The 9,707-nt window shown below is 42.8% G+C and overlaps 1 protein-coding gene across 1 annotated transcript; it reads left to right on the top strand.

Annotated features, from left to right (window-relative positions):
• Positions 1-2,447: 2,447 nt before the first annotated feature.
• bfsp1 (beaded filament structural protein 1) lies at positions 2,448-9,455 on the top strand. Its single transcript, XM_029521667.1, has 9 exons — positions 2,448-2,809; positions 3,595-3,655; positions 3,881-3,976; positions 5,052-5,144; positions 6,497-6,610; positions 7,348-7,568; positions 8,118-8,209; positions 8,443-9,211; positions 9,293-9,455. Exons 1-9 carry the CDS (start codon positions 2,448-2,450, stop codon positions 9,453-9,455), a joined length of 1,971 nt encoding a protein of 656 aa, XP_029377527.1.
• Positions 9,456-9,707: the final 252 nt, after the last annotated feature.

Below are 9,707 nucleotides of genomic sequence, written 5' to 3'. Positions count from 1 at the left end.
TGCTCATCACAAGAACTCTCCACTTTGCCAGTCTCAGGTTGAAAGACCTATGATATTGAGAGCAGCCATGGCTGACACTGATTGCTAGAAATCCATGTTGAGATGTTCAGGAATAGGTTTGTCCATCGATCATTCTTTCCTTTTCAACTGGACTCGGGAAAATAGCATCATCAAGAGTCATTTAGTAAGACTGACTTCAGTCTGAGGTCCTTCCCCTCTTTGTGGTGGATGGTTTTGGGACTTGGGGTATGTGTGTAGCCATATCTTTGTGGTCAGCCATCCTGAACAGCAGATAAACTGTCACAGACAGCAGTACTGATGACTTTTCAGAATCAATTTCTTATTGTGATGGAGAGGTAGCGCTGCTGATCTGTCAATAGCACTAAGAGAGCGTTTGTGTGTCCTCTCACTCCGAGTGCAGAAGGCTGGCTGACATCGACAGCGCAGTTTGAATACCAAAGTTAGGGTTAGGGGGAAAAGCTTGTTCTCCTGTCTAGGCCTTGAATTTATTCATCGCTGCACCTCGCAAATGAAGGGAAAACTCCATATGTATGTTCCTGTTTGGTTTTTATCACTTTTTAAAGATCAACAGCTTCTTGTTCAGCCTTGATAGTGTCTGTCACTGCAGGCGAGGAGGCCTGAGCACCGGATAAACGCTAGGCTTCCACTTCCAACTCCGGACAGCTCTCTAATCTCACACAGTCTTCAGATTTACTGCCACTCGTAACAAATGAATATAGATGGAAAAAGGGGGGCCAGTGTGATCCTGGCATTCTCTGTTCAACCATGAAGAATATGCACAGGATATAATTTATGGTATCTGTTAAAAGACACCACAGACACTGAGGTAGTTTATTGATGACAATGTTACGCTGGAATAAGCAGCAGTGAAACAGAATCCATACAAATATATATGCGGGGTTAAAATGTGACGCTGACTTGGTGAGTCAGTATCTGTCAAACGCTCAGCCACTGCTCGGCCACATAATCCATTCAAACCGGTGTACTTTTTCACTAACTAATTCTTTCTGTGTTTATTTTATGAGTGGAAGAGCAAAGAGCTTACTTTTCTCTGTGGAACTCAGGAGTCTGGGGATTCCTTCTGCATTTCGAGTTAAAAAAAAAAAAAAATCGCCTTTGTAATCAGCTGCAGTTTCTGCACATTTCCTGCATGTCCTCTTTAATTAAATCTGAGTGACATTTGTTTGAAAAAAATGATATGCACCATGACAGTTTTTGTCACGCAGTGTGACCACGCTGATATTTCTGCTCGTTTCATCTACACATGATATATAATGTAAAATACCGTGAATGGCATTTCACATTGGTGGGAGGACGATTCTGTCTTCTAAAAGATTTTCATGGTCTTGTTTATTTTGTTGAATGGATTTGAATGAGAAAAAAGAGTAGACCCCTGTGGCTTGAACAGGAAATTAGCCAAACAGTGTTATTTTACCGCCATTACATTTTCTGTTTTAGCAGCTTAACTGCCACATTCTGTTCCCAAGCCATGGGATCTGTTGGTGCCGTAATATAGTGAAATGCTGATGTAATGCCATTTGACTCGTATTTTATTCAGCTGTTTTACAGACAGCCCGCTGGATCTGTCCAGAGGGACATTTTGACTGACCTTGTCCCACAGCCGGCAGAGAGCAAGCCAGAGCAGAGGGTCCTCTGCCTCCTCATCACTTTTGAATCACTCTGTCGCAGTCTCATCTTGGCTAAATATTAAACTGACTGGAGGTGAAAGAATGAAAATACAAAAGCTCTATTAGTTCTATTTAAAACAAACATAACATGCAGAAACACACATTGAAACATTTATTATATAGAGCCAGATCATTATACTTTTTTTTTACTTCTAACTAATTTCTTCTTATGTTTCCCTTTCCTTTTTATATATTTGGTATATTTGGTTGTTTTATACATTTGTTTGGTTTATATGTTGGCTTTGTGGAAGAGTGCAGTTTGTCAAAACTAAGCCAATTAAACAGTAATGGAAGAGTCTACACAAAATGCACTGCCCGAACTTTCTCCTCTGTCCTGCGGTGCACCACCATCCAATGCACCATATCAAATGGGGATCTAGAAAGCAGCTGACTAAGAACCAAAATAATGGTGTGCAACAACCCAGTGTTTTCGCAGGCCAGTCAGTTGTTTGTGTTTGTTGGTTCAGTTAGTTCTGCTTTGTCATCAACAGCACGGCTTTTCTAATCTCTGCCACAAAAGCAACAATACTCTCTGGAAGGCCCGAGGCTCACAGCACGTGTGGCCACAGCCAGGGGGGAGGTTTTGGGGGCTATTTCGCCACTAACCAATGCTGTGCAGAATTTAGTCTAGCATGAGACAGCCAAGGGTGAGCACCCGAGTTTTCACACAATAAAGGTGCTGAAGGGGACCAAGCACTCAGGGGATACCACCGTCCCAGGGGAGAGAAGCGTACCACCATGTTCAAGACCAGCTACCTTCGTGAGGTGCGCAAGGAAAAGTACGAACGCTCAGATGTCTTCGATGAGGACGAAGACTCTGCAGGCATCTCAGCCATCCAGGGCTGGGAGAGCCTTCAGGAGCTCAACAGCCGTTTTGCCCGGTACATCAACAGGGCACGAGTCCTGGAGCAGCGCAACGCCGTGTTCCGCAAGCAGCTGGAGACGCTGCAACGCATGGAAGAGGCCAGCGGCCTAGAAGAAGCCTTCACTGAGCAGATCGATGTCAACAAGCAACGGATCCAGGAGCTGTCCTCTGATCATTCCAAGCTGGAGAGAGAGCTGAAGGATGCGTGCCGCATGCTGGATGAATTTACTAACAAGTAAGGAATTGAGCTGTGGTTGGTCACCCGTGTGACAAGGTCAAGTTTTTTTCCCTCAAAAACGTATCTATACACAAACATCAACAAGATGAGGAGATAACCCTGAAAAGTGCCACATTCCACAAGAAATATTGAAAATTGTCAATATCCAAAATAGATTCTGTCAGTCATTTTCAAAGTTTCCATCGTAACGCCCAGCTTTTATCAGATATGTAATACTGAACATTTCGCCTAAAGATCGAATTATTCTGAAGGGTGACATTTTGATAAATATATCCTTTGCATGGACATGACCAGACCACAGTTTGCGATACTCCCATAATGTCAGCATTACGTAGAAAAAGTGCAAAAACAAATTGTAGAGCTTAATGTGTTTTTAAATAGGGACAATTAGGTCCAGTGAAAATGGTTCACAGTGAGGTTTGAGAATCATCCAGATTAAAAATGTTTCAATGCTGTGAGCGTCACAAACAAAATTCCAATAAGCTCTATTGTTTTTATTGTTGTGGCGTGAACAACCCTCAACACTTGGGCAATCAAACTATATACATGGCTACCAACCATAACAGTCTATAGCATGCAGGCTACATTATTGATTAGTTCATGAGAATATTATAATACATTATTAGAATATACCTACATGAGCAGGTGTGAACAATACAAACATACAGTTGGTTTCAAATAGCAGCCAGCAAATGACAGCACTCATATCACAACACAAAAAGTTAATTTATGTTGCTGGGTGGCCGTGGCAGCTGCAGTAACTGTAATGTTTTGTGTTTCAGATATAGAAATGAATGTGATTATCAAGAACAGCTACGAGGCACACTGGATCAGTTAAATAAGGTATTGTATAGATAAAAGTTTATTTGACTCGCATCAACATACTAGCTGAAAGGATAAGCTTTCAAAAACAGAACTGCCAGCACAGAATTGGATTTTCGTTGCAAGATTCGAGTATGCAGTGTGTTTATTTCCACTTTCAACTCAATACATTTCACTCCAACTTTCTTACCGTTTCAATCTCTTTGGTCTTCCATTGTTTCTCTTCTCTCTCCCCTCCTCTCACAGGAGGCGGACAGTGCTCTGCTGAGAAACCTGGAGTACCAGATCCAGTCACAGTTCATGCAGGATGACATCAACTCCACCAGAGAGAGACACAAGAAAGTCAGTGACAAAGTATCCAAATGTACAAAAATGTTTGTGCAGCTCCATGATATCTGGATCCTCTTTTTTTATTATGCCACATTTTCCTATATTTTTTGCACTGTGCACTGTTTCAGTTATACACTCCCATAGAAAGCATGTGTCTTGGTGTAATGTGTAAATGCCACTCGTCCAATTTAGCAAATGTAGGAGGGGAACACATTTGTCCTGACAGTTTCATTCGGTGGCAGTTTGCATCATGTCTGTTGCATACCTCATGCCATTAGTCAGCAAAAAGCATTTTAGCTCAGGCTTTAAGTTAACGTTTCATTCTGTCTCATGGCAGATCATTTTCTGTCAGTAGCAAAGGGGATGAATTTGCAGCTTTCATCAGTGCAGAGGAAACGCCAGAAGAATGCAATTTTCTGCTCACAGCATACCTGCATTTCTGCCATATTACTCTCCCAACAGCTTGCAATTGTGCCCATATTGTTCTTTTTGGGAGTGTTTTTAATCTATTTCTAGAAAAACATTTGACATCAGTGTGCTTCATCAGAACTTCAAGTATTTTGCACAATATTACTTGTTTTTCTATCTGCTGTCTTTGTGCCTTGTTGATCTTAGACCCCTACGGTTCAAACGTCTCAAAGAGATTCTGGTAAAAATTTGCTTTCTTGGATGTAAGCAGCTTGAACCTGCTACAGAGTGCGCCACTGAAATGCTTACAAAAGAAAGCAAGATATTTTTCATTGACTTTCATTTCTGAGCTGCAGTATTTCTCTCAGTTAGTTCCACCCTGTGATTGTTGTTGTAAAAAATTAAGCTGTGGCCGTTGCATGGATAGCAAATCAAAGGGCACCAGTCTGACTATATAAGATGGGAAAGGACAAGGTATGCTCTTATACGAGCACTGGACCTGCGCTCCTAAACTATGAAAAATCTATGAAATATCCCCAGAGACAAAATATATTTACTCTTTATTCGCAAATCTGAAATCATGATTGGTTTATACATATGCAGCATACCTGTAGGTGTTCGAAGGATGTTCTTCCTTTTGATGAGATGTAAATATATATGTTTTTGTTTCTCCCCACAGAACCTTGCAGAGATCCAAACCTACGTAAACATTTTGCAGCAAATCAACCAGACACTTCCCCTTGTTCCCAATGTGTCAGTGGGCATCTCTGAGGTGAGGTCACTGTGTGTGTGTGTGTGTGTGTGTGAGACAGTGTACTGCCACCCCAGGGAAGAAGATGGTGCTTGCATGTGTGTCATGTGTGTCAGGCCTGGCTACGTGTCTGGGTTTGATGAGGTTACTGCTTTCTTAGTGCAATTTGTTGCCTGTGTCTGCACGCCTGTGCTCTTGTATATGTGTGTGTGCGTGTGCACGAGAGTAAAGGCAAAGACAGAGAGTCAAACCGCCTTTATGACACATGGTAGGCCAACAGTCAGAGAGTGTCAAGACACAATGAACAAACTGCCAGGAAGAATGGCTGCGCATACAAATTTTTGAGGAACTGCAGCTACAGGGATGATTGTTGTTTGTGTAGAAAATCCTGCTTCTCCAGATGCTAAATAGTGTAATTGCTTAATTTGTATGTTTCAAGCTGCTGGGGGATGAGCTGTACAGAAACAATGACTACAGATACCTCCTTACAGCCTTACTTACAGCGCGCAAAGTCAACACTGAATGGTTTGATGCTTGATTCAAACCCTTTGTGTCACACAATATGGTATGGAGCTGGGGAATATAGGTGCGGCTTATATTGGCACCTGACTAACCCACTTCTTCAAACTAACATAAGCACAGATACAATATTATGATTATAATACATAATGTGCCAACATCCTCTTAAAATATCAAAATGTCAGAAAATTCAGAAGACAAATATAGATAAATATTGTAAGTGCAAAAGATGCAGTGTGAGCTCGTATGCCTAAATATTACTTACCAAATCTTTTCTATGAACAAAAAAAGGAGGCTTGACATGTGGCTGGTAAATTTTGAAAAATGGATTTTAAATGCATAATGCATAAATATTAATTATTGTAGCTAACTTTTGGCTTGTTTGCCATATGCAAATTAAATCCAGAAAGGCGGAGCCAGGTTTTCCCTATGCAGGGCCACAGAAAGGCATTGTTGGATTGATAAAGCTAAAACTTTATGAGGTTTCTTTATACAAACACCTGCACTGCTAATGACTAGCCTAAGTGCTATGAACTCAATCATTTTCTCGAGCAACTTTGTGTCCAACATGCTGCTGCAACAAAAGCCACATTTATATCACATTTGAGACTTTTCAAATCATTGATTCTGTTTGTGGGAAGCAGAGGCGGCACTCAGCCTGCACTCTGAGGTTCATTTAAAAGAGAAGAAAACATCACCACTACGAGAGAGAATTGTCCTAATGGCCTGAGATTCAAAAATCAATCACACCAAGATTTCAGAGAGAGAGACTTGTGCAGAAGTGTGTGCGTGTATATGGCCTATCTCTGATGCATTTAAGACACGTGACTTCTCTTTATGCTCAATGTGTGAAGGAGCAGGAGAAGCTGCTGGCTCAGAGGAAAGTGCCGGGGCTTCAGAGCCAGCTGGAGGAATATAAGAGCGCCCTCTGTCAGCTGCAGGCCCAGAAACATCGCTTACAGACCGAGGTGGGTCCCACTGTCACCATGACAACGAGAGGTTTCACACTGATTACATGCAGCATTTCAATTTTCTGTAATAAACGGCTGAGAAATCCTCATCATCAGTTCATCTCTAACTAGTGAAGAATGCCCATTGGCTGTAATGTGTCATCACACATTCAATAAGGCAGTGCAAGGGGATTGGGTGAAGAACACCCAGTAAGAAGAGAGTAAGAGCTAGGCCATGTTTGGCTGTATGATATGTTAGGTGGGAACGCTGTCAGAAGAGGTGAGACTCAAGAGAATTAGTCCTCAGGTCTGCTGGTGTGTTTAAGCCACAGCTTCACCTACTGTTGTTCCTGTTAAATGTGTTTCGTTCCATGCAAGATAAATCAAGTTCAGAGTAATTGAAAGTATCATCATTTTAATTTTTACTCACTTCATTTAATATCTTTCTTAGAAACTGAGCAAGGCTTTAAATTGGCTATTGCCCTTCAGCTTGGTTATGTGATGCTCACGACCGGATGTTGAAGAAGAACCACTAGATGGCAGCCTTAACCATCTGACGAAATTTCATCACATACTTGTCAACCTCTAAATCCTACTTCTGCTTTTCTTCTTTTATATAATTGGTCTTCTTTTCTCACTTTCATCAGCAACGCATAATAACTAATGTTGTTAATCATGATTAGTGAGAGATTTCCACAAGGGAGACTGTCATTCATAATGTCTGATGAAGTCCTGCCTCTTTCCACTACTTTCAGACTACTATGTTGGAGCAAGCCATCAAAAACACACAGGAGAGTTATGATGATGAGATCCAAATGTACAACGAGCAAATCGAATCCCTGAGAAAGGAGATTGAGGAAGCTGAGAGGTCCCTGGAAAAGTTCACCAGTGAATGTCGCCACCTGGCCATGTACCAGACATCTCTCGAGAATGAGCTGGAGCGGTACAAGAGGATCATTGAGAATGAAGATAACAGGTATATTACCCCCGACTGGGACATTGAGACGTTTTCCACTGTGCACCAAAATAGGTTTTCAAATGTTCTGATTTTATTACTTTTAGGCATTTTACTGAGAATTTTTCTTTTTTTTTTTGTGCTGCTAAGGAAATAGTCTGTATCTGTGTGGTAAATGATGATGTGACTGCTGTTTCATGGTGCCAAGAGGATCATCTTTTGTCTTTTGATAACCTTTTTTTTCCCTGTCTAAATCTAATATGGGCCCATTAAAACCACCACAATACAGAAGTCGGGTGTGCTGGATACTGCTGTACTGAGGTCAATGTGTGGTGCAGAATAAGCCAGCAGCTGGCACTGTATGAAAGCGAATGGTTTGCTCCAATGCACAGGCACAACAACAACAAGCAGAGCAGGTTTAATTTGATGTCATATAAGCTATATTTGTATGATTTAAGGTTACATGACTCTTTCTTCCTTTAAAAAAAAGATTTTCTCCATATGTTTTCGAGCAAAGCAAAGCTGCTCAGTGGTTGGGTGGCATCTCACTGCTCTTTCTCTCTCCTGCAGGTTGAATTCGGCAATAATTGGCACCCCCATTACCCTGTTCACAACTAATTACCGCTACACTCACACACCAACTGCACCAAGCAGGGGGAGAGGTAAGGCTCATCGAAGCTGGTTTACATTGAAGATATGCACATGCAATCAGCTGCCATGTTAGAGACAACTACGCTCTCTTAGAGATTCAGTGTCAAAGCTAAAGAATCCCCTTTAGCAGTGAAAGCAGTACCTTTAATCTAATGAGCATCCCAGGATATGTGAGCAAATGGGTTTGGTCTAGTCTTAGTTGACCGGTTCCAGCTAATTAACCTTTGACCTCATTTGTGTCCAGACATCACCCAAGCTATCCATGAGATCACGAGCGTCAAGCCGCGCCAGAAGATCATGGCCAAGAAAGTCCTTAAGAAGAAAGAGCTGACCCCAAAAGATGTGATAGACAGTGGTCAGGAGGAAAGAACTGCAGAAGCCCATGGAGAACTCGCAGAGGAAGAGACAAAGGGGACCCCATTGGAGCCAGTGAAGGAGGAGGGAGTGAAGAAACAAGAGCAAAGACCTGTTCTCACCGGAGTGTCTCCACAGGATGTCCCAGATGGAGCTCAGATCAGCAAGGCCTTTGACACTCTCTGTAACATCGTCAGAGACAGAATGAGGAAGTACAAGAAGCCAGAGCCAATTGCTGACTTCTATACCAAAGGTCGCTACGTCCTCGTCACTGGTGACGGCAGCTACCCAGATCCCTGTTTCTACACCTCAACACCGTCAGCCGGGCACATCTATGTCACTATCAGAGATGGAATGATGTCTCCCTATGAGCCTTATGGGGGCGGTACACCTCCACCTCCTCAGCCCATCGTAGCCCCCCGGCCTCTCAGTCCCACTCACCCCCCAAATGCAGGAGGAAAGGAGAACAATAAGGGCGGAAAAGCTAAGGATAATGGCGGTAAAGGAAAACAGAAGAGTGGAGAGCCTCAACCTCACTCTATAGACCCAAAACCAGTCCCTCCATCTGGACCAGGCACCAGCCCCAAAGACCCCACCCCATCTGGTGATCATTCCAAGAAAAACAGGGATGACAACGGTCCAAGCGAGCCAACTCCAAAGCCGGCTCCCCGGGGTGCCAGTACCAGCTCCAGTTCCAGCACCAGCACCAATACTAGTACCAGCACCAGCACCAGTACCAGCACCAGCTCCAGCAGCTACACCCCAGATGCTATGAGCTACGAAAAGGTGGAGGTGGTGGAGTCTGTCGAGAAGTTCTCAAATGGCCGCAAGGTGAAAGGTTATGAAGAGACCTCCATGGTGGTGGAGACCATGATTGAGAAGTCCAGCAAGAAGAAACATTGAAAAGCCGTTGTCTGACATGACTAGTCAGTTAACTTCACCAGGGTCCTACATGGTCGAGGTCTTCTTACAATGAGACAACTACTATTGGTGAAATTAAACAACTTAACTACTACTGTTCCTCAGAGTACTGTTGAAGACTAGTGTTCTGTCTCTGAGGGAGACCGACTATGCTTAGACCATCTACACATTCCTTCTCTGATATCCGATGCCCTTCCATTTGCTTGCAGTCTCTGGTCTTGCTCCCAGAATACA

Source organism: Echeneis naucrates, chromosome 15 (genome assembly GCF_900963305.1).
Source record: "Echeneis naucrates chromosome 15, fEcheNa1.1, whole genome shotgun sequence".
In the NCBI taxonomy this organism is placed as follows: Eukaryota; Metazoa; Chordata; class Actinopteri; order Carangiformes; family Echeneidae; genus Echeneis; species Echeneis naucrates.
This window is presented reverse-complemented; position numbering and strand designations above follow the sequence as displayed.

What these genes read in the sequence shown, in the direction of transcription:
- bfsp1 (XM_029521667.1), top strand. Translation starts at nt 2,448, where the DNA reads ATGTTCAAGACCAGCTACCTTCGTGAGGTGCGCAAGGAAAAGTACGAA. An exon ending in CCAGAGAGAGACACAAGAAA is followed by an intron (nt 3,977 to 5,051) that starts GTCAGTGACAAA and finishes TTCTCCCCACAG; the next exon opens with AACCTTGCAGAGATCCAAAC. An exon ending in ATTGAGAATGAAGATAACAG is followed by an intron (nt 7,569 to 8,117) that starts GTATATTACCCC and finishes TCTCTCCTGCAG; the next exon opens with GTTGAATTCGGCAATAATTG.